At 39.7% G+C, this 25,615-nt stretch overlaps 1 protein-coding gene across 1 annotated transcript in view; it reads right to left on the bottom strand.

Moving 5' to 3' along the window:
• RAPGEF3 (Rap guanine nucleotide exchange factor 3) overlaps window positions 1-25,615 on the bottom strand; it is a 125,190-nt gene that overhangs the window by 29,165 nt on the left and 70,410 nt on the right. Inside the window, exons 5-14 of the mRNA XM_089691388.1 lie at window positions 17,320-17,497; window positions 16,926-17,010; window positions 12,549-12,609; window positions 10,808-10,884; window positions 7,655-7,801; window positions 7,002-7,117; window positions 3,864-3,952; window positions 2,820-2,898; window positions 1,389-1,539; window positions 515-597 (exon numbers count right to left, since the gene is read on the bottom strand). Coding sequence (XP_089547514.1) covers window positions 515-597; window positions 1,389-1,539; window positions 2,820-2,898; window positions 3,864-3,952; window positions 7,002-7,117; window positions 7,655-7,801; window positions 10,808-10,884; window positions 12,549-12,609; window positions 16,926-17,010; window positions 17,320-17,497 — 1,066 coding nt within the window. The remainder of the gene's footprint in view (window positions 1-514; window positions 598-1,388; window positions 1,540-2,819; window positions 2,899-3,863; window positions 3,953-7,001; window positions 7,118-7,654; window positions 7,802-10,807; window positions 10,885-12,548; window positions 12,610-16,925; window positions 17,011-17,319; window positions 17,498-25,615) is intronic.

The following is a 25,615-nucleotide window of genomic DNA, read 5'->3' as shown; positions in this document are numbered from 1 at the left end:
ATTTGGTGTAAACAACATGAAAGCAAGGATCCATCCTGCCTTGTACCAACGGTTCAGGCTGGTGGTGGTGTAATGGTGTGGGGGATATTTTCTTGGAACTAGCAAGGTGTACCCAATAAAGTGGCTGGTGAGTGTATGGTCTAGGAAATACAAATGCTTGGTTTTCTTTCATATGTTTGAAGAAATATACAGTAGAGTTGTCATTTGGTTAAAGCAGGACTTTACTCATAACAGTTTGCTAACAATTAGCTTCCCCTCTCATCTTAAAGCTGTCAGCAGATCAGCCTCTAGTGAGACTACGTCACTGCTCTGATTTTAGGCATGGTGCTGAGAATGCAAGACAACTGAGTATGTGTAGAGCAGGGGTGAGACAGTGCTTTACTGGATTTTAAATAGTATACACACTTATTTTTAATATTTTACATAGGTATACCTGTAGAAAGTGCCAACATGAAGTAATCAACCAAGACTTAATTATCTGACTAAAATTTCTCTTGAAGTAAAAAATACTTACGTTTTGTTTTTCCTTCTCTCCTGCAGATTTTCTTTCAAACATGCAAGTAAACGAGGGTCTCTACTGATGTATTCTGAGAGTTTCTGTTAAATTGAATGAGATTGGATTTGATTACAATATAACAATAATTACCAAATAGTATAGAGCAAAGGATAAAGATCAGCAGTAATGTGCTGCAACCAATCACAGATGAGCTTTCAGTGTTCTGACTACAATACATTAAACTAAATAGTTGCTTACGGATACAGCACATGATTGCAGTTTTCACTATAAGGAAAAAAACAAAACTATTATGTAAGGCTAGAAGATGCTACAGTGTAGATTTAACTACTGTATTTTATATATAGGGCTCCTATCCCAGTTTAACACAGACACAGGTATTTTCATCTGTAAAACTTTAACTGGGTATATACTAGTGGAATTTGGAACAAGATTCAAATAAAAAAATTTGAGGAAAATTTGTATAAACAGTCTCAGTACATTCAAATGTCATTTGGAAGTAGTTCAAGATTTCATCTGCTTTTCACATTCGATTTTGGAATGAATGGACTTTACCAAATGAAAACCACATAAACTTAGAAATATGTACATTCAAGAAAAAAATGTTCATCCTGCTCCTTAAAATGTTCTTGTCTCTGCAGTTGAATATTGATTTGACCCCTAGTAATGATTAGAAAAACAAACGTTCCTACAACAAAAAATGTTGATTGAAACTTTACTAGTATAGTCTCCTACAAGACCTTCCTGAGTATAATCAATAATACATCTGTTTAGCCTGGAAAATACATTAGAAATAGTACCTCTACAAATGTGCCCAGACATGCTCATGAATAAAGGGACACAAACAGAAATACCCCATACTAAAGTTACTCACCTCCAGAAAGCTTTTAGCACATGGCTCAGCCTCCAGCAACTGGCCATAAAGCTCTACCCAGAGGTTGACGAGTCGTACAATGTTCTGCCTCTTGTGAAAGGAGTATGTGGCCTTCTCAGGTTCATTCACTTCTGATGGCTCCACATTGAATCTGAAGTTTTGTTAAGGTAAGTCATCATAAAAGGACAAACATTTGTGGCGTTAAAAACGTTGAAGGGTGGAATCAAAGATTTTCTTCTTTTTTTTTAATTAGGAAAAATTAGGAACACCTCTTTCCTTGAATTTTAAAAGTTCAACCCATTCTTTGTGAGATATTTTACCTGACTATTTTTAAGTGGTCACTCAGGCAGTACCTGTCATCTGGGTTCATTACAGTTTGAGGAAAAAGAAAAGTGTTGAGAGCCAGGCAAGACTGAACATAACCAAATTATAGTAAGAGGTCTTTACACTCCTGAAACAGACTGGGAAAAACAGGTGATTTCAAAAATGCTTATTTTAGTGACTGCTGGATTATTCTATTTACAGTACTTAACGTTTATTGCCACTAATTGTCAATTTTAAAATAATAAAAAAATATATGTGACCTGCCTTCTTGAAATAAAATGTATTATATCAGTTTGGTTTGTTATTTGTACTTTTTGCTAAATAATATGTAACTCTGTATCAGCATCGGAATCTGCAGTTCAAAGAAGAAAGCCAAGTTGAGTTACTTTACATAGGCAGCCAAGGGGGAGCATTGTGGGCAACATTAAAAATGGCTTACAGGCAACAATCCACTCCACCAGTTGGCAGAGGATAACAGGGTAATTCAAGCCTTATGTTTTTGGCTTTAGGCAAAGACAAGTTTATCAGGTCAGCCCACTTATAAGCCATTACATGAAACCAGACATTTGATTTTTTGAGTTTTTATTAGACATTAGCTTTAGGTCCTATGCTTGGAGTTGATTTTTGAAAGCTAGTGTAATGTGGAGTTGCTGCCCTAAGAGCCATAAGTGTATCTAAACTTTCTTACCAAAAAAATGTTTTGCAGCTCAGAATGTTATTATGTTTTGTAAAATGTTTTATCCTACATTTGCACGAGGTCCCTGGAAATAATCTTTTATTGCAGGTATTCAAGCACTTCCTGGTCCTCCATGGCTGAATTTTTCTGTCTATGCCTCAATGGAGCTCAGAGCAAGGCCTCCAAAATACTCATTTCATGTCGAACTACAAAGGGACATTGCATTGTTTATGAATTTTCATCTTGTTTAGCGCTGAAAGATGGTTGCCCCTTGCCTATTTAAACACAACCTACCGCTAAATAATATATAATATAGTTTTCTTTGGGAGTTTAGTTCTACTTTAAGGTCACATCTTCCAGTCATACATAAAGTTAAAAAGGAATCTGATTGTTTGCAATAAGCAGCTTATTTGCATAGTTTGCTAGGATACTGATGGAGCAGTGCTTGGCAAAACTGAGCAGTTGGCATGAATACACTGTGAGTCAAGAGGAAATCACCAGCAAAAGAGTCTGAAAGAAAATACAGAATGTTATTACAAAAAAAGAAATCCTGTCAATATTATAAAACCAGTTGTGTAATATAGAAAACCTTCTATTGAGCATTCATATCTGAATAGATTCCACAGTTCTCAGACAACCTGTATTTGAGAGATGCAGGTCTGTACAGGAGAGGCAGAGGAAGCACAGACTTACAGAATGACTCAAGCTGAAGCAGAGAGATCCTTGCACTGCAGGTTCTCAGGTAAGGCTTCCTCTATGGCAAGGAGAACAGTGAGAAGTACAGTGGTGACATCACCAAATCTCACTCTAAATCTCCAGAGACTAGGATTTAGGAGCAGTAGTGCCTTATGTGATCTCACACGACAAATATACAGCTATGAGGCTCAAGGCACAGGGGATTCACCAACATTTTTCAGGGGGAATTCAAGACAAAAAGTAAATTTTTAAGGGTACTGCTTTATCAAACTTATGTTTTCAGATCTTCCCTGTTCGGCTAAGTTTACATGTGTGTCAGTGTCTACCCGGCAATAATGCCACCTACTGAAGAATTATTTTTTTTGCTGAAATGTAATTTTGAATGGGGTTACAGTGCCACAGTCCCATTTCCTTTAATGAACAAGTTTGATAGATAGTGACGCCTCAATGACTATTTTTTACAGACCCCTTGACACCTGTGTAAACAAGGCTTAACATAGCAAATTTTCAGTCAGATCCACTAGCTGCCATGCTGATGTAATAACTTCCATATTTTCTAATTCACTGACTTGGAACAATTCAGAGCGAATTCAGAACTCCTGGTTCATACTTGTCAGCAACTAAGGAAGTGCAACGTAATAAAGCCATTGAATTAGCATGATAATCAGGCAACTAGTATTTTAAAAAGGACAGGTCATCAACAGCATTTTTCTAAGCACAACATTTCATAAAAGATATAACCTATTTATTAGATGTTATACCTAGATAGAGATTATTACCTTCAGGATTGTTGAGTGTTGAATCCAACCTCATTGTTTCCAGCAAATGTTCCAGAATTTTATCAGCTGTACCAGACATAACTGTGTACCTAGAAGGTATGATGTTCTCAATGACACAATAACACAATAGTATACAATGCAAGAGCACAGTGATATAGCTAAATCAGTTTATTGCCAAGATTTTCCAGATTTTTACAGTAGTGATAATTAAGGCGTGGTAATTCAGAAAATCGATGTTCCAAATCAAAGTTCACCGGGGAAATCTAATAGAAAGTTCAGGAATCACAAAAAGAAACTGGAAACGGAGTGTTCTGCTATAGTATAATAGAAAATATGTTTCTTTTCAATTGTACAAACTAGGAGACAAAGCGGCCCTTGCCCAGTACTGAGTAGTAAAAGCTAATGATGAATTTCATCATCAGCAGTACAGTGCCACAGACCGCTACTGGATGATGCTCTGTGAGTGCTGCTGTTCTTAGCACTCCCATGTGGCTATACAGCAGAAAAAAAAGAGGGCAACCATTCTCATTAGAGAGCACAGACATCTGCCATTGAACATCTTGTGTCCTTACCTCAAAGAATCAAGGATTTACATTTGCCTGGATTTCTATTTCCAGTTTTTTACAAAGTTTATTTGGGACTTTTTGTAAGTACTGAAAAGAGGTACACAGGAACTAAACAAACGTAGTAATTAACATAATGGAACATCTATTCACTTCGTTTTGTGGATTTCTGCAAATTGTGTAGTGGTATATGTACAGGTTAGGTGCCCTAAATTCATTGATGTAAGGCCAGAGACTTTGTCATTAGGCAGAAAGGTTCTTGATAACCAGCCTGGCTTTGCAGCACTTCCGTCAGGAAGAACTATTTAAGCCCAGGTGAGCCTCTGTATTTATTACTGTAAATTTCCCTCAGGTTTCCAGTGATCCAACACTCCCCTCTGCACACTGCTCCAATCAACAGAACTGCTCAGGGAACTTGAGTGCTACTGACTGGAGCAGTGTGCAAGGAGAGCATCGGACCGCTAGAAACTTGAATCAGTGTTTGTGTGTGAGAGCAGTGGTGCCACCACAGAGTATTTTAATATTTGTTGCAGTACTTCATGTAAAAATAGACAGAAATACAAACATATGCTGTATATTACTATATATGCAGTCTGACTGTAATACAGAAATAAATACAGAGGCTTCAAATATGCTTTATTGTATAGATAATAGAGGCCTCTATTTAAAGAATAACTTCACCTTTTATAGCATGTTACAACCACATATAAGTTGTATGAATGGACCGGCCCCCGCTCCCCTCTGATGCTCTGCTTTGACAGTTAGCGGGGGATCTTCTCCCTCCCGCTAGCTGTCAAAATTTTTTTTTAGGTGGCTTCACTCACCTGGCTGCGTCACTTATGCACAGTCCTCTGTGAATGAGAAAACTACAAGTCTCAACAGCCTTAGCGGCTGTCAGCTTGTAGTTCTCAATGAACTACCATGGCGCTGTGGAGCACCATGGTAGTTCACTGATTCTTCCTGTCAGAATATCTGCTTGCCTGTACATCTCGTATAGGCAAGAAGATATACTGATAGGTCTGCAGGAGACCTAAATGGCACCAGTGATCTGCTGATCGCTGGTGCAATGCTTTACAGGCTTCTGCAACAAAAAATAATAAATGCACATTTTGTATTTGCAAAATAAATGTGCATTTATCATTTTTTTGTCAAAAGGTGAACTTATCCTTTAATACATACAAAAGGTTCTTATTAAAGAGGAGTTCCACCTAAAAAACTGTAGCTGCTGACTTTTAAAATACAGACAATTACCTGTCCCTTGGTCCAGCGGTTTCACCGGCCATTTTCTCTCCTTGGCACCGGCATCTTCACTGTGGGCACCTGGCTGTAACAGCTTGCGGCTTCACATCCGGGTGCCCACTGTGCATGCGTGAGAAGCACTGCGCTTTGTGAATGACCCCGTAGTCTTCTGGGACCTGTCACATGTCCCAGAAGACTACGGGGAGGGAGGGGGGGAGGACAACTTCCACTTTCGATCACCTAAGCAATCACAATGGAAGTGGGAACCTGTCAAATTCGGGTACCCACTCCCCAAAGGTGCCAATCCTTAATGGGGCTCGGGGGACAAAGGCTTAAAGCGAAACTTCCCCTTTTGGGTGGAGCTCTGCTTTACAGGACCTCATAAAATAATTTTTACAGTACATTTTTATCATTGGTTGCATACCAATATAACCACACAATACCAACACACAATAATTAAAATATCTTTTGAGAAGTATATATTGGTTTGTATGTTAAATCTTCAGTAAAAGTTTTTGCATGGGATTTTAAAAATCATCACATTTTACTGCTCAACATTCTCAGATTATTATTCCAGATATAAAACAATCTTAATCCATCTCTTATCCATTCAATTATAAGTAGATTTTACAACATTAACTTTCTCTCATATTACATTTGATCTTCTTATCATTTGTACTAAAATCAACACGGGCCCTGGAATAAGCTGATTACTTCTTTATGTTGGGGTGTTTACATTCATTAGCACAAAACTGGTGGATAATGAGATATATGATTCTCCTATGAATATTTTTTAACTCTTCTAACTATATCCTGAAAATAACCATAACTATTGTTTTAAAGCATTTATTTCAATCTCTAGGGAAAAAAATAAATTTCATCAGCTACAAATACGGTAGCTGCTGACTTTTAATAAAAGGATACTTACCTGCCCAAGGATCCAGTGGTGTTGTCACCTGAGCCGGTTCTTCACTAGTCTTTGGGTCTCCGGTGCTGGGATGTCTAGTATGGGACCACGGCTGTGACTCCTTGTAGCTTCACAGCCAGCCTCCCACTGCAAGCGTACAAGGCGCACTGTGCTGTCTGAATGGTCCCTCAGCCACCCCAAGGTTGCAGACATGGTGGGAAGTAAACTTTAGGTGGAATTGCCTAAGCGATTCCAGCAGAAGTGGGAGCAAGTAATTAACAAAACTAGGTACCCGCCAACCCCCCCCCCAAAACATAACCCTTCAATATTGGAACTTCCCAATTAGCGAGAACTTTGCTTTGCAAGTTAAATGAACTATAGCTTTACATGCATGGTCTCAGCCAATCTATTGCCATCTGGTGTACTCACTTGTGATTGCAGGGTACTGCCGTTTGTAAGTTGTTCCCAGTTGACTGTGGATTTTTTTCCAGCACCAATACCACCTTGCCATGTTCCTTTAGACGGACGGTGTTAGCTTCAACGTCCTAAAAGATAGGTTGTAGGTATATATATATTAGGAAGATTTAAATCAGGGGCTCTTAAACTTTTTAAAGGATAAGTTCACCTTTGGGAACATGTTGCATGTTCCACCTGTTTCTAGGGTGCAACATGTAACATGTTCCCAATGCTGCAGCCGATGTCCGATCCCCTCCCCGTGACAGAAGTATGGGGAGAAGTTCCACATACTAGCTGTCACTTTTTAAAAACAGCGTGGCCGTGCGGGGCTCTGCCCACATGGTCGCATCATTCATTCACAGTGTTCTGTGAATAAATTAGCTACAAGTCCTGACAGCCTTAGTGGCTGTCGGCTTGTAGTTCTCAAAGTGGAGAGCTGTGGTAGTTCATTGAATCTTCCTGTCAGTATATCTGCTTGCCCATACAATCAAATAGTGACCCACCCTAAACATGTCCATGACCCAATTTGGGACCTGGCCCATAGTGCACAAACACTGAGATAGATAGATAGATAGATAGATTGATAGTACTATAAAATGCATTTCATACAGAGTATATTTACTGACCCGAAGTATGCGAATGAAGTCATGCTTGTCCACTCTCAGAAAGTGACAGTTATCTTCTCGAGAAACAATGGCAGCACTTCTTCGAGTATCATTCATTAGAGCTAGATCCCCAAAGTCATCTCCTTCATGAAGTGTAGAGACCACACCCTAAGCAAGAACCAGAAATGTGAGACTAAGCAGAACACATACTAGATGAAGTTGTACTTTTTTATACTTATTATGCATGTCTTCTTGATTTGACTGTAGGACTCGGCCCTGTGCCTGCAGTACAATGGAGAGCCGAACCACTGCTTTCATAGAATGCAGTAGTCTGGATCCCCAGCAGCTTTACATATCCTTTGCATAGTACTTCAGTCAACAACTCTCATGTTCCCTAAGCAGTGTTGTTGTTTGAAGCACCCAAAATCAAACAGATACAGGAGTGAGACAAACCATTTAACACTGACAAGGGTGCTTGTAATGATCGGCTTTTAAATATTTAAGTAAAACCTTTATCCCAAAAGGAAAAAAACACTGTTGATATAACTGCTTATAAAGTATTGTCAGAGTTTGGCTTCAATTTTTATGGTATATTTAAATCTGCTAGTACATCAAACACTATCCCACCCTAGACTGGCAATGCTGCTGCCCAAAGGTGCCCCCTGTGCTCCTTCATCCAGAGTGGGGGCACTCTAAAACAGGAAGTGTGTTCTTTGTTGGATTACCAGGTGAAAACAGGGAAAAAGCCTAAACAAAGAAAACTAATGCATCTAGCACGTCTAATGATTGGTAAGCTGCAATATTTTTTTTTTGTTTTGGGTTTACTGTCACTTTAAAAATGAATCATAGTCTTTTTTATGTATTTTAGATATTTACTTATTGCAGGCTGTGCTTACTGCCTAGTACCGTACCATGGCTGTGCCCTGCTAATCCTCTTATCTCCCTGCATGTTACAAACATAGCTTGTCTGATTGAAATCAAAAGACAGCTGCAATCTGTAGGGACTTGAAGCATCTACAATATTTCTGGTAGCCAGAAACAATGTGACCTTTGCCTAGGATTTAGGTCACTTAGGAGGCATCAGTAGGAATAATTTTTTATTCAATAATTTTTTTTTTCACCAAACTTATCATATGGTATGAAGTGTAACTTTTAATGACATGGACACTTATGTATGTCTGCTTATATTCAGATTGTGAGTGGTCATTTAACCAAAAGAGGAACTTCACCCTAGCTAACCATTTTTCACATGCACAGACACACTGTGGTACACAGGGGGCATGACTTGACAATGCTGCTGTCCAAAGGTGCCCCCCATGCTCCTTCATCCAGTGTGAGGGGCACACTAATACAGGAGGTGTGTTACTGGCCAGATGACCAGGTGAAAACAGAGGGGAAAAAGCATAAAACAAAACTATTGCAGCCACCACATCTAATGATTAATAAGCTGTAATGTATTACATTTTTGGTTTTGGATTTAATACCAGTTTTGCCCTCCGACTGCCAAACAAGTATAAAATGCAATACTTCTGTTTAATTTACACAGATTTATAATCACTTATGGGCTCATTTGATAAGTAAAAGAGAACAAAAAATGGAATAGCAGTCATTTAATATTAACATCTTCCTGATGGTTACTGTGTATTTGTATATGGGGAATGAAGACTTCACATTGAAAAATTTATTTTTACAACGCAAAGTGAAAGTTCACTTATCTTTGTCACTAAAGTGAAGCAACGTGGTTTTTTTTATTTAATGTCACATGATTGGGCAATCAAAGTGAACACAGCTTCACTTTCCTAATAAACTATGTAACTAACATTTACCTTGCTAAGTAACCAGCCTCTACTCTTTTAGTAAATCAACTGCACTAAATCCTTACTGTTCTTGGTGCTAGTTAATTGAGTAAGTGCCCTGTCACACTGGTGCAATTTCAGGTGCGCTTTGAGAATTGAAATTGCACCTGAAATCGCATCCAATGAATGTCAATGTCAATGTCTTAACATGTGTGATTTGCTGGAGCGCAATTTCTAAAGTAGTTTTTGCATTACTTTTTCTGCAGTTTTGTCACGATTTCACATACATAGAATATAATCAAAATCCCATTGCAAATTGCAAGAAATCATTGAAGATCTACACAAATATTATTATTATATTATACAGGATTCATATTGCGCCAACAGATTGCGCAGCACTTTACAAAATGAAGGTAGACATTACAGTTACAATACAGTTTGGTACAAGAGGAAACAGAGGGCCCTGCTCATTACAGCTTACAATCTAGGAGGAAGGGTTTAGTGAAACAAAAGGTAATAGCTGTGGGGGATGAGCTGGTGGAGGAAATAAATGGTGGTTTACTTGGTAGAAGCAGGATAGACTTCTTTAAAGAGAAAGGTTTTCAGGGATTGTCTAAAGGTGGATAGATTAGGAGACAGCCGGACAGATTGGGGTAGGGAGTTCCATAGGATGGGAGAAGCTCAGAAGAAGTCCTGGAGACGAGCATGGGAGGAGGTGACACAGGAACTAGCAAGAAAGTCTTCAGAAATCGCACTGAAATTGCACACAAATCACATGATTTTAAATCGCAACAGTCTGGTGAATAAGAACATATAATATAAGGGAATGGTCTGCTGTAACTCACAACAAGCAATCATAAATCAGCCTTAAAGAGGATCTTCATTTGCTAGAGAAAAAATTAAAAGTTAGCAACTACAAATACTGTAGCTGCTGACTTTTAATAAAAGGACATTTACCTATCCAGGGATCCAGCGACGTCCTCACCTGGGCCAGTTCTTTGCTGGTGTTTGGGTCCCCGGTGCTGGCATGTTTACTGTGGGAATTCGGCTGCGACTCTTTGCAGCTTCACAGCCAGCTTCTCGCGATGCATGCACAAGGTGCACTGTGCTGTGTTAATGGTCCTACAGCCTTTTGGGACTTGTGACGTGTCCGAAGAGGTTGCAGGCAGGGTGAGGGAATCATCCGGTGGAATATTCTAGGCGATTCCAATGGAACTGGCAAAACTAGATACCCGCTCCCCCCCCCAAAACATAAACCTCTAATAATGTTAGAGGAAGGGGAGACTTCTTAAAAGCGGAACTTCCTGTTTAACATAAAATTCTGCTTTAGTCTCTTAAATAGGTAAAATTTAATGCATATAAAATAAGCTGAACTCACCCTGACATGGGTAACGACATTCACTGATCCCTTCCAGATTACGTACCATGAAGTACCTATATCACCTTGGTGAAATACTGCAAAAAAAGAAAATTGAATGGGAAAAATAGAGATTGTTACAAAATTCTATACTTGACACTAATACCCCTATTCAAGGGGCAACAATAATAGTTTTTGGTCAATAGTATTTTATTTTTTAAGTTTATACATTTTTAAGCTGATGTTTTTCTATATTTGTTTGTTTTATTTTATAAATAAACATTCATTAACCTTTTTGCTGCCAGAGCTCTTTTTGCATTTTTTGCATTTTTTGCATACTTTTAAAAAATCATTTTAGGACTGAAGATTGCATAAACCCAAAAACATGATACATTTTCTGAAAGCAGACACCCTATAAATAGTGGTAGTTGCAATTTTTTATGTCACACAATATTACTGCAAAGGTCTAGGAAATACAAAATTTCAGTAAAAAATACACTAAAGTTAATTTTAAGGCATACGAATACAATTACCCACTTTTTAGGTAAAATATGAAAGATGAGGTTGTACCGAATAAAGAGATACCCAACATGTCAAACCTTAAATTTGGGTGCGCCCGTGAAATGACAACAAACTTTAGTACCCTATATTTTACATTGGTAACTCTTTAAAAGCTCCCTATCAGGGGCGGACTGACAACTCATGGGGCCCCCGGGCAATAGGGGATCATGGGGCCCCTATGTCCTTGCCGAGACTCAAAAAAAGGCTATGAAAAAGGTACCAGGGGCATCTCATGGGGCCCCCTACTGACCCTGGGCCCGAGTGCCCGAGTTTCCAAATGGTCAGTCCGCCCCTGCTCCCTATATGTTATCAGTTTAGCTTTACGAAGGAGGTCTGGTGCTAGAAATAGTTCTTTCACTCCAGTGTGTGCAGCGATATGTAACATGTGTATTGCAATCAAAGTTTTTCTGCGTAGGCACCTGTGACACACGTGTTTACATTTGTACATGCATATATGTGGGGGCGGGGGGCCTCAAAAAAATTTGAGGGGATTTTATGTGCTTGGATGTAACTTTAATTATTTTACAATGTATAAAATTGGGGGTTATTCTTGCAGTTTTCAGTTCTCTAAAGAAAGTCAAAACCACCATTCAGTCACTAGAGAGTTGAATGCGACTTTTTTTTACAGCTCAGTGTGAAGAGAAGAGTCTTCAAAACAGTTAGTTCAGAAACTTTTGGGGTATTCCATGTTCCCTCCACCCCACCCAAGTTCAACTTGCAATAACATTAAAAAGACATCCCTAGACTGTTGTATTCAAGCCTGCAGAATGGAGGAAATGCTGTGTGCCTGACTGTGACTGCATTAAACCTGCAGAAGAGCATTACTTTCACCAGTGGCCCCTTTCTGGGGTGTACGACATAAACAACAGACATTTTTGAACTAAACTATCAAGACTATCTGGAAAAACATGTGAAAATATGTTCATAGCTTCACTGGTGGCTTGAACTGAAAATACCAAAAACCATATGCAATATTTCATATTTACCTTACAGAAGAAAAGGATATTTAGATATAGTAATAATTTATTTATTACCCTTTATTATTGTTGTATTGCTGTTGTGTCTATGACAATAATGCATTTGTGATATTGTATGTTTGTGATATCTCTTAACTCATTCAGAATAAAAATGAAAACAACCTAAATGAAAGTTCTCTACTTACAGATATATGTGTGTATGTTTCATTTGATTTAATACTTACACACTGTTCCTGCTTTAGCATGAGATTCAAAAACTAACACAGATGCTATTTCTTTTTTTACCTGCAAAAGAAAATTAATTGTTTAGTATAATTTAGAAAAGGCAAACATGTAGTAGTTAAAAGTTTAGCACACCAACAATATGCAGCTCTACGTTTGTATTTTGTGGCAGCCCTTTATTTCTCTATATGGTCCTGTAGAGCTTTATGTTATGATTTGCTTTTAACTGTCTTTCACTTGAAAATGCCTTTAAATATATATTTTTTTAGTGGAAAGGCACTTATTTGCCAATTACTCCAGCGATCTCATACATGAGTAGTACAGACCGTGGGCAGCGTGGTCAAAATCCAGCAACTTGTGAACTGTATTGTTATTTGGACACCCAGCACGTGTACCATAACAAGAAATGGGAGGTAAGACTATAAAACTGAAGGAGGTTTCAATTAAGCTTTCACTTTGAATTTCACTTAAAGAAAAAAAAATAGCCATGATCTTTTATCTTGCACATTCATTTCAGATAGTATTTGAATGCACAATAGGCCTAAACCTAATCTCAACCACATTTGTGAAGATAATATACAAGTAAGGCATGAAGATAATATACAAGTAAGGCAGGCCATAGACGGGTCGTTTATTGGCCGAATTTTCTCCGATAAATGAAAAATCGGACGTTTTTTGTGGATTTTCCAACATGACCGATAAAAATAAATGAGAAGATATGCGAAAAACGGCTGACGGGCTGACCCCATTAACGGCGTGATTATTTTCATGCGATTTTTCATGCGGATGAAAATTGGGCCGATAAACAACCCGTCTATGGCCTGCATAAGGCATGTCATGTCATCATTACCTATCTCAGCTCTACCATTTATCTCTACAGAGCTTATAATAGATTGAAGGACAGGTGCCAGGATGAAAATTGTACGTAAACACTACCTGGGGCAGTGAAAAGCCAGGCAGTCTACAACAGAACCATGCTGCATCTGAGGACTAATTTTTGATATACAATAGGGGAGAAAATACAATTTGTTGTAGAAAGTAGACCTGTACTTTAACAACTTTAGCTCTCACGCTAACTTTGCAATTACTCAAAGTGGTTCTAAAAGCATAAGATTTTTTGCCTAATTTATTCTCTGCATTAAGGTATAAAGTCTTCCATGATTACCTCCCCCCAGCTCCCCCTTAAAGTGGCTGTGAACCTCAGACATGAAATATAAACAAAGCATATCCCTCTAGTGTGTACTTGCCTCAATCCAGGGCACTATGTGTCATTTCTCTCTGCTGTCTTGTTCCTCTGTTATCACCATGAATCATTTCTACCAAGTTTTCCTGACACCAGGAGAAAAATGGTACCAGGGGAGGGAGCTCCAGCACACAGCTTATGGCTGACAGCATCAGCTCTGCTCCTGTGTGCTGTCTGAAGGGGGTGTGTCCCTTCCATCCAATCAGCTCTCACTGAGCTCTGCATAGTGTAACTTCAGCTCCCTGCATCCTGCTTTCAAGAGCTGAGAGATTCTGTGCAAATTCTGCACTTTGAATGGATGTACAAGACAGATGGCTACATATAAAAAGGTACAACTTATGCAGGATGATTTGTTTCATCTCTATATACAGATTTGACACGGGAGGGGATGATAGAGCTACAAGGAAGTCCAAAATGTCCATCAACAAAGTCCATATTAAGGGGGGGGGGGACTATGAGTGTTCACAATGGCAAACTGACAAATGGCAGCATCAGTGGCAGCACCCTCGGAGCAAAGCAAAGGAAAGAAAGGAAAGGGGCGCCGGACTAAGTGCAGCATTAGGTGTACAGTTTGTTAGCACAATGACAATTGGCAAATTGCAATAATTAAAAAAGAGATAGGCATGTCACCAATGACGTGGTCCAGACTCCCAGGAACCGAAGGAGGACAAGAGGTGTCCAAGCATGGATCCACGTCATCACTTTCCAATGCTGACGTCACGTCCGCCCCTGCGCCATTTGCGTTCCACGCTGGTTCCCTGCGGCAGCCGGCCGCTCCAAGATCCTCTCTCCAGCTACAACCCTGACGCTTGCACACCTCTTGTCCTCCTTCGGTTCCCGGTAGTCTGGACCACGTCATTGGTGACATGCCTATCTCTTTTTTAATTCTTGTAAGTTGCCAATTGTCATTGTGCTAATAAACTGTACACCTAATGCTGAACTTAGTCCTGCACCCCTCTCCTTTCTTTCCTTTGTTTCATCTCTGTGTATCACCTGAGGCTAGTCACTTCACTGGGTATATGTAAGGGTTTACAACCACTTTAAATAATTACCTGGCTCCTCTTTCGATCCAGCACTGTGCCCGTCTGCAGCATCACGGCTCTCTCTCAGGACAAAGAGGCAGCAGTGGGAGCCATCTTGCTGCTGTTAATCAAATCCTGTGAGGAGGGAGCAGGGGCTGGGGCCAAGCTGTGCTGTGTGTGTCTGTGGATGCACACAGCCTGGCTCAGAAGCGCACCCACACGAGCACACTCAGAGAAGAGAAAGAGCGGCCAGTGCTGGTGTGGACACCAGAAGAGAAAGTTCACGGTTGTTCTGTGCATTACCCTTGCACAAGTATAACATGCCTGTTATTTTAATTTTAAAAAATCAACCTTTACAACCACTTTGAAATAACAAAGTAATACTTATATTATTTTCTGCAAAGATCAACATGGCTATCTTTTTGTAACATTGCCTTGAAAAAATTATTTAATTTTTTATGGAATCCATAGACAAAAACATTACAAAAAAAATTACTCACTTTTTTCTATGTTGGACATTGTTAGTTACAAAAACAAAATAGTGTTACTGTAGATAAAAATTATAAATTTTATTCTATAATTTGTCTTGTTTAACCACTTGCCCTCCAGAGGATTTACCCCCCTTCTTGACCAGGCCATTTGTTTGCGCTACGGCCAAGCAAATCAGTGTGCAGCAGCTGACAGGGGAGAGAACTGTATTGTTTACAAACAGTTCTCCCCCTCGTCGGAGATGTTCGGCAATCACTGGGCACCGGTGAGTAATCATCAGCCAAGACCCGGTGATTGACAGCCGAGGTTGCAAATGGCGACGCAGGTAGGGCGTGCGCGTGCCTCGCACACACCCCTACCCGGAACTGCAAAGTCACGTATATATGTGATTTTTACACCTGTGCCACCCTGTAGCAGTACTTAAGCTATAGGGCGGACGGGAAGTAGTTAAAATAACATAAACATTATGATTCTGATGCAAAGCTTTACAGATTTATTTATGAATGAACTAAAGACTTTTTAAAATGTTATTTTGACTATAACATAAACAAACAAAATTACCAGAATTGAAAAATAGTTGAAATATTAAGGCCCTGGTGTTTTGGGATCTCAGGCAGAATCTCTGTGATTCTTCCTGCGATCTCAAAATACACTGCACTAGTGGCAAAATGCATGTGTGCTCAGGTGCCATTCATTTTCAATGGCACCTAAACAGTTCTGCCATGTTGATGATAGCACAATAAATCATTCTGCAATCATGACAAACCCCATAGCAAGAATCTTGTCATCCAAAAAGGAACAGGAGCTTTTTTTGAGCAAGAAGCTTCATGCAATGCAGTTTGCCATTATTGCAGCACGACTTATCACATGACAGTCACTGCAGCAATGCACCTCGTTTAGATACCATTGAAAATAAATGGCACCTTAACACACGTGGTGCGTTTTGCCACTACTGTAGTGTGTTTTGAGATCACAGGCAGAATTACAATGATTCTGCCCGAGATCCCAAGATGGCAGATGTGATCAGGGCCTAATGGTTAATAAAATAGAAGTGAGCAAAACAAAAACACAAAATAATAATAGTTTCAGGGAACAGAAGATAGATGAGGGATTAACAAGGGGTTAAACAGAGAAACATTTTAAAAAGAAGAAAAAGAAAACTTTTCTTTTTTTAAAAAAAAACTTCTCAGGTAGCTTTAACTGACAACATATGCATATTGTAGCTCATTCCTGATCTCCAGATGAATTATACAAAGAAAATACAAAGTAACATTGTTACTTTGTATGTATCTGTTCCATGTCTTGATAAACATTGTGTCAGATGGTCATTTTTGACAGCAAAAAATTCTACAGATGCTGCATTTAAATAACTCCAGGCTTTACTATTGGAATTGCCTGCAAGTACAGAGAAAGTGGGGTTTGGAAGGCAGTGGGTATACTACTCAGGTTTGTCTACTTTGATTACGTTTTTTGGGCATGTATAGCAAGCCCAATATCCTCAACTGGTTAAAAATAAAATAAAAACAGTGTTTACCCATTTCCTAAGGAAAAGCAACAATGTATGAAAATCAAATTCAGTGGTAGGTAATCACACATTTAAATGAAAAATCTACAAAGTTACTGACCGAACTGGAAAAGTGGGAGACTGCTTTAATATGTAATAGCTCTTCGAAGATGACCTCCAACTCTTCTTCTGTACGCTGACATGGGCTGGAAACCATAAAAAATGTCCATCAGTGAGCAGATCATTTTTAGTGAAAATGTATTTCTCTTCAAAAAAGAAACTTCTTACTGCCAAGCTGTTTATGCAATGCAGACTGCTGTAGACCTTTATTTTACGTAAAAGTATACAATCCTCCCTCATAAATACCTCTGCTCAAATACTAAAGCAGCCCATAGGTGATTTGATTTTCTTTCCTTCCACCATGAGCAGTTCATGTCCATTCCTAAATGAACCCCTTTTTATATATACAGTATATTCTTAAGGTAGTTACAGAAGTAAAACACTAGGAAACTCACGGTTTTCGAAGAATCATGGTGAGCAATGCTGCTGGTCCTAGTTGTGCAAGGAACACCAGAGACTCCTGAAGTTCATCATCTGTATCTCGGTCACCTAGTGCTGGCTCTAGAAACTGATCCACTTTAAAGAATCTGTAAAACTGGGAATCTTTGTCTTGGAAGTTCTGTTCTTGTCTCACTGCAACAACAACAATATTAATTAATCTGTTAATTAGAGTATGTTATATGTAGGAGTTGCAATAGCTGATAAAAATGTATACCCCCCCCTACACCAGTCATGATGACAGTGTACATTCTCAAAACCATCTGTCCTGCTAGCGACATCTCAATTATTTTTACAGGATAAAAAAAATCAATACAATTTCAGACATTAGAATTCCATGTATTTTCCCACCTATGCCAAGATTCTTGGATTAAAACTTTTGTTGTTCTTTAAAAGCTTGAACTAAGAAACCTAGATTATCACTAACAGCATCTTTAGTGTGGAAAGCTGGTTGTGACTTCTTGCAACTTTACAGCTGATTTCCTACTGCAAAAGCGTGAGTCGTGCTGCACCCTGTAAATGGTCCCGCAGTCTTCTGGAACCTGTGACCTGTCCCAGAAAGCTGTGAGCAGGGAAGGGGGGGTGAACATCAACACCAGGTACCCACTCCTCCCAAAAATATAATGTGTCAAAAGTAGAAGAGGAGGGGGGAGGAGCAAAACCTAGCTATCAGCTGTGAAACCCAGTAAAAATGGACTTTATCTACTCTCACTTTCCCTTTTTTTCATTCCTCCTTTCCCTATTGACTGGAACTCTTTTTTCTTATCTTTTGGCTAACCTCAACCAAAAGAGAAAAAAATATTTCCTAAATGAGGGAAGGCTGGATGATGTAATTGTATCCAGACAGACACTACCTTCAAAATCTGATTTATAGTCTACGTTTTCACAGCTTCTGTCTATGTATTGCTATAGAGCTTTGATATGAGAGAAGAGGGGGTTAGCACTAAGATCAAAAAGCAGCAGAAATTATATTGGCCACTTTAATGTTTATGACAGTCTAATAAATCTAGGGTTGCTCTATATAACCAAATACAAAGTAATTGTCCCCTACCCAAGAAGGCTGACTATAGTTAGTTATGGCCATAGTTATAACCTCAAAACACTATCTACCACAATGCATCCTAGTCATTCAAAGTTCGTAGTCTGACTGCATAATCGCATTTGATGAGGCAACAACAGCATTCCAGTATTGCACAATTTGTACGTTGGTGTTATTATTTCAAAATCTGGTAGTCTCAGTAACTTTGAGACCACCAGTAACCTTTTAAGTGAACCTTTACTTTTTTTTTTTTTTTAATTTTGTACGTTGGTGTTATTATTTCAAAATCTGGTAGTCTCAGTAAGTTTGAGACTACCAGTAACCTTTTAAGTGAACCCTTGCTTTTTGGAACCCATGAATGTAAACAATTATTTTAAACAATTTGTTTTATTAATTGTGAGAGAAGTACTCCTCTGCTATGAATCGGTATTGTGAGCTCCAGAAAAACTTATCTACTCAGGCCTTATTATGCCAGTGCTGTGGTTATACTTTATAGAGGAGGTAACTGCCTGTACAAGGGTTGTCTCGATATTTGTTAAAGTGTCCTAGAATCCAACTGTGTAAGAAAAAATGGATAGCAGATCACACTGCCATATTCCACAGCAGCTTCTACTTCTTCTTCTATTGATCAATAAAATAAATTACACAGGAAAAAAGCAGAGACTTTTAACATGTTTCAGACACACAGACACACAGAGCGTTCATAAACAATAAGCGACTTAGCTTATTGTTTATGAATGCTCCTTGCCTGTACAAGCGACAATGGCAGCATGTCAGCCATCATCACAACACATTTCAGCTGTGTACTTAGCTGTTTGTTGAATTACCTTTGATGCACAGAAACACTTTATATAAGGAATGGATAAAAACAATTACTAATTTCATAAACATTTTCTGGATAAATGCCAATTTGTACATAATAACAACTGTTACTGGTGTTGCTATGACACTCTTAAGTGTCAGCTCACAGAATTCCCTAGGCTGTGAGCACTGAAAACGTTTTGGCCACAAAATGGTTCAATGGAAGATGGGGGATTAGAAAAATCTAATGTCAGCCATCATCACAACACATTTCACAACACAAAATCTGTCACGTTTTGGCCACAAAATGGTTAAATAGAAGACGGAGGATTAGAAAAATCTAATGTCTGCTGCCAGGAAAGATATTCTTATTAAACTTAAGGCGACCCTTTCCTTTGCCAATGTTTATACAAAACACTGCCAAATCTGAATATAATGTCCTATAAACAGCTCACTGGTGCATTTTAGTGAACAAAAACTCTGTTTTGGTTTGTCCCAGAGACTTACAATATTTCCCAATTGGGCACCGCCATCTAACTCAACATAGAGAAAGGGAAGCCCACTGTCAATTACAGTCCACCCATTAAAGAAATCTCTGTCCGTCCTGTGACTTTCCTGTGTCACATATATTAGTGGCTGGAAAGTGGTTATAAGGGAAGGTTAAGCCTAAGATGTTGACTTTGGATCACAAGTTGAAATTTGCCTATTGGAAACCTGCTTTGCCTTCATGTTTCAGGCAAAGAAGAAGTTTAAATCAGCTAATGGATTTAATTATCAAGATGCCCCTATATTTACATGCTCTGGGCTTGGAGAATGCAAAAGATCGCTTTTACTGGCACTTTTCAACATTTTCTTTACATTCCTTTGCATATTGTAGTTAGGTAAGAAAATAATTTTTTTCAAATACAAGCTTTTCTCAGACTTCTTGTTCTAGAGTGGCTATGTTCTTCCTTCATGCCCTCCTTGTGCATGTGCTGATATTAAGCATTATTAAACGTCTACGGCAGCTGGACATAACATATTCTACATTATACTCTGCATAACTTCAGGTTGTTGCTCAGGATGCTATACATTTTTTTCTATACACCCATGGCAGCCTCTAAATGGTTGGATGATAATGATCAACTTATTAAAGCCTCTAGACCAGCTGTCACTAAATGATGGATTGTGGTCCGTGAACAGCCCCAGCAGCGCTGCCACCAGGACCGCCAGCCTGCAATGACAGATTCGCCACTGAACGGGGTGGTCGTCACGGCAACATAACATCATGTGTGTGCCCTGCCCTTTCAGCTAACTGTCTCTCCGGCTCTCTCTCCCTGCCTGTACACAAGCATCCAGCAAGGATCCCAGCACAGATCCTGTCTGCCCTCAAGGTAGGGTGTAGTCTTACAGGGGCACTCTGATGGTCACAACATAGAATGTGCCCATCAGAGTGCCCCTTAACATAACATGTGCCCATCAGAGTGCCCCTTAATATAACATGTGCCCATCAGAGTGACCCTTAACATAACGTGCCATCAGAGTGTCCCTTAACATAACATGTGCCCAACAGAGTGCCCCTTAGCATAACATGTCCATCAGAGTGCCACTTAACATAAAATGTGCCCATCAGCATGCCCCTTATTTTATGTTAATGGGCACTCTAATGGACATATTTTATGTTAAGGGGCACTCTGATGGGCACGTTATGTTAAGGGGCACTCTGATGGGCACAACATAGAATGTGCCCATCAGACTGCCCCTTAACATAAAATGTATCCATCAGAGTGCCCCTTAATATAAATGTGACCATCAGAGTGTCCATTAACATAAAATATGCCGATCAGCATGTCCATTATCATTACCATTTTGGAACCAAGGTACACTGATGAAAGTTGAATATGCTTTAATAGTTATATGGGCTCTTTTTGCCCTTTGTACCCTCATACTCTATATACTAAGATGGTGATATATAAAGGTTCTGTTTTGTGTTCTTGGAATGCATGGGAGTTAAGTGATGTTACTAAACTACAGGCTATTTTTACTTCCCTTAAAGCAGAACTCCATGTAAAATTTTTATTTTCCCATGCAGTGGGGCTGTGCCTGCACTGCATGGGTTAACAGCTCATTTTGTCCAGGGGTTTGGGGAAAAGCTATACTTATCCTGTCCTCTGATTCTCTGGAAAACCATGCTCCCCCATGTCCAGCGGTGGATTGTTCCTGCCGTCCTCATGCCCAGAGCCAGTCTATGGGTGTGATGATGTCATGAACAGTTCATTCACAAGACTGCTAGCGTGCAGGGGGGGGCAGAAGAGGCAGGAACCAGTCTTGTGCTCAGAGGATCTGCAGATTCGGTAAGTATATCTTCACTCTTATCACCCCTAGACAAAAATGAGTCGTTAGTCCATGCAGTGTGAGTACAACCCCACTGCATGGAACGAAAAACTTTTTGCCCAGAATTCTGCTTTAAATAATTCTCTACGGCTGTTGTCTCTCATATTCCAAGATATGAGACATAGGGAAAAAAATGGATTTTAAAAAGGTTATCTAGTCTCGACTCCTCTGGAATGTGTTTGAACTCAGGGGAAGGCTTGGGTTATCTTGTTATGATGTGCTAGATTACTCAGCTTCTTTGAACAGAGAGACCCCAGCTCCCTTGGGGGTCTTATGGCCGGCCTGTGACACTTCTAACACACAGGCCATATGTCACTGTGTATGAACAGAGAGGAAGGGGGAGAATGAGGATGAGGGGGATGTGTTTGTAGAAGATGGAGGATCCTTTGCCAAGATGGAGATTGGAGCCAAAATGGTTGAACCGCGTCAATCTCTGGGTGTATGCTTGCTACAGTCACCTTCTCACAAAGCTGCTTGGCGATAGTTTTGTAGCCCAGTCCAGCCTTGTGTAGGTCTACAATCCTGTCCCTGACATCCTTGGACAGCTCTTTGGTCTTTGCCATAATGGAGAGTTTGAAATCTAATTGTTTGATTGCTCCTGTGGACAGGTGTCTTTCATACACATAATAAAATGAGATCAGCAGCACTCCCTTTAAGAGATTGCTTCTTGCTTACCTGTATGAAAGACACCTGGTAGCCAGAAATCCTGCTGAATGATAGGGGATAAAATACTTATTTCCCTCATGAACATGCAAATCAGTACATAATTTGTTAGACATGCATTTCTTTTGAATTTTTTGTTGCTATTCTGTCTCTCAGTGTTACAATACACCTACCGTTCGATTTTCACTCTAAGTTTCTTGCACCATTAAAGGTGTGCTTCACATTAACAGAGAGACTGTTTTAGGTCTATCTGTGGCAAAGCACCAGTTTCTGTGGCAAAGCACCAGAAAAAACAATTAGCGATTGCGCCCCTATTGTTCATTAGGAGCAGTATCTGCTCTGTAGCCTCAGCATAGAAGAGTCTTAATTCTCCCCAACAGAAAGAAAAAGGGGAAAGCGCCACCTGAGTGCAGAAAAAATTTTAATTTATTGTCAAAAGGTTAAAAACACTCACAAGGTAATGTATTGCTTATAGTGTATAGTGTAAGGGTCAGCAGCTCTCCTCTGTCCTTCGGGACCGCCATCGCAATCCCAGGCAGTAGATGGTGGTGTTGGGTAGTGATGATCTGAACACCCCCCTGTTTGGTTCACGGTAGAAAATTCAAACCTAAAGAAATTTCTACCGCGAACATTGAACATAATGCAAGCCTATGGGACTCGAACTTGTAAATTAAAAAGTGCCCATTTTGCAGGCTTATATGCAAGTTATGGGCCATAAAAGGGGTGTGGGGACTCGTGTACTGCCCTGAGGTACATGAATCAGTAAAAAAAATACCGTTTTTAAAGAGGCAGGCATTTTTCATTGCTTAAAGGGAAAAAAAAAATGTGAAAAAATCCTTTAAATATGATGCCTGGGGGTCCTCTTAAACTACCTGCAAAGTTGTACATCTGAACAATGTATAGAAACTACTGCAGCAGGACTGACATTTTTATTAAAAAAACTCAGCGTGAGTTCCCCTCCCCCAATCTACACCAGACCCTTTAGGTCTGGTAGAAAGGTCAGGAGGGACCCAACAGTAAACATTTTTTATTTTAAGTGCATGGGGTTCCCCCTAAAAGCCATACCAGACCCTTTAGGCCTGGTAGGACTTTTAAGGGGAACCCCACCCCCCAAAAATGGGGGAAGAAAACATGGGGTCCCCCCTAAATTCCTACCAGACCCTTGATCTGAGCACAGGCCAGGCAGGCCAAGAAAGAGGGGGCTAAACAAGTGTCCCCCCCTCCCTAAGCCTTACCAGGCCACGTGCCCTCCTGTCTCCGGATCAAAAAAACTGTTTTTTGATCAGGAGACAATGGGGCAGGCTCCTAATCGTGTGATTATTGTGACATGTCCATGTAACACTTCCAGAGTGCCAGATTTTAAAGGTCCGGCTTTTGCTGGCTGGAAAAAGTTATACCCTTGAAAGATTATAAGCTTTAATAAGCAGGGCCCTCTAATCCCTGCTGTATTCATTTGTATTGTAATTGTACTGTCTGCCCTTATGTTGTAAAGCACTGCATAAATTGGCGCTATATAAATCCTGTATAATAATAATTGAATGTGTTTAGTTATATCTAAGTGCAAAAATACCTTCTGATCCTGCCAGAAATCTTTTCAGCTGATAACTTCGTGTGCTGTCTGCCTGTGTTGCACTCTTATCAGTTTCATGCTTTTACCTAATTCTAAGGACTACAAAACCCATGCCCACTATTTTATGTAGAAGTCAGGCGATATCCAATGGTAACAATGCTACTTTTCCATAGACACAATAAGGCGAGTTAGTTTTACTACCTAAGGAATGGAAGTGGCACTGTCAGGATCACCAGGTGAAAATAAAGGAAAAATCATGAAAAAAAAAAGAAAACCAATGCAGCCACCACATCTAAGAACTACAATATATCAGATTTTTGTTCTTGCATTTAGATACACTTTAACTAATCGTAATAGTGAGCCCTATTCTGAACATATGTAGCTGATAGTCCCTTGACGTTTGTACAGTCTTTATGTTAAAAAGCGAATTTACCAGATTTGTAGGCAGACCTTATTTAACCTCCTTGGCGTTATGATTCTTTCCGATTTTTTGTGCTGAAAGCGGTACCATTTTTTTGCATGGAAATATGTAGTTTTTTTATTGTAGGCTGTAATTTTTAGGAATAACTCACTGAAATCTGTACGAACAAGAGTCTATTAAACATTCCGGATATGATAAAATTTGAAACACGAAATCATAAATTATAATTTAATAAATAATCATAAAAAATAATAATATAATAATAATAGATTTAATTCAATAATATAATCAAACCAAAAACACTGAAATTTGAAATACAGAGGCAAATTCGCACATCGCTGAGCAAAGTCGCAGAATCGTTTTCAGTGTCTGATGACGAATTTCCCCACGAATCATTATCACTCAATTCTGCAAGTGGTTCTGATTTACTATCGCTGTTCTAAAACCGCTTTTGACGTAAAGGGACGCTTTTTGGACGCCATGGACTTTTCTAAGTTTCCAGGCAGAAAGAACATTCAAAATGCAGGCAGGGCACAGGACAAAGCAGTAGGGACAAAATATATGTGAAATGCATTGAAACAGCAATGACAGCAAAAATGCCATTTTTTAAAAATTTCAAATTTCCCGCCGGTTCCGGCGCCCGCACGTCCCGACGTCACAGGGACCGGAACACAGAAGCCGGATGCCGGCATCGGCCGGAGGAGATGGCCGGGGACGCTGCAGGGGACACATCGTGGGAGCGAAGGACAAGGTAAGTGCTGCAGGGACCCCCAGAGCAGCGTCCCATGGTAAGCCCAAGTGTAGCTCGGGGTTACCGCTCTTGGTATAGAAATTTTACCCTGAGCTACACTCGGGATTACCGCTACGGAGGTTAATAAGTAGTCTGTGACCTCCTTCCACCTTCAGGTAAAGAAGTTAAAGGATAAATTCACCTTTGGGAACATGTTTTTAGGGTGGAGTATGTAACATGTTCCCATAGCTGCAGCCGCCACCCCTTCTCTCTGACAGATAGTACAGGGAGAAGGCTCCCCGTACTATCTGTCAAATAAGAAAACATCGCCCACATGGCCGTATCATTCATTTATGGACTTCCGAGAATGAATGAATTGCAACTCCCGACAGCCTTAGCGGCTGTGGGCTTATAGTTTTCAATGAACTACCACAGAGCTGTGGAGCACTGTGGCAGTTCATTGAAGCTTCCTATCAGAATATCTGCTTGGCTGTACATCCCGCATGGCAAGTAGATATTCTGACAGGTCTGCAGGAGACCTGCATGACATCAGTGATCTATTGATCGCTGGTGCAATGCTTTCCAGGCTCCTTTGAACAAAAATATTAAATGTACATTTTGTTACCTGCAATAAAATGTGCATTTATTATTTTTGT

Source organism: Staurois parvus, unplaced genomic scaffold, assembly GCF_062004578.1.
Source record: "Staurois parvus isolate SC_StPar_1 unplaced genomic scaffold, SC_StPar_1.0 ptg000562l, whole genome shotgun sequence".
NCBI lineage: Eukaryota > Metazoa > Chordata > Amphibia > Anura > Ranidae > Staurois > Staurois parvus.
Note: the sequence above shows the minus strand (reverse complement) of the source record. Positions and strands in the feature narration are given on the sequence as shown.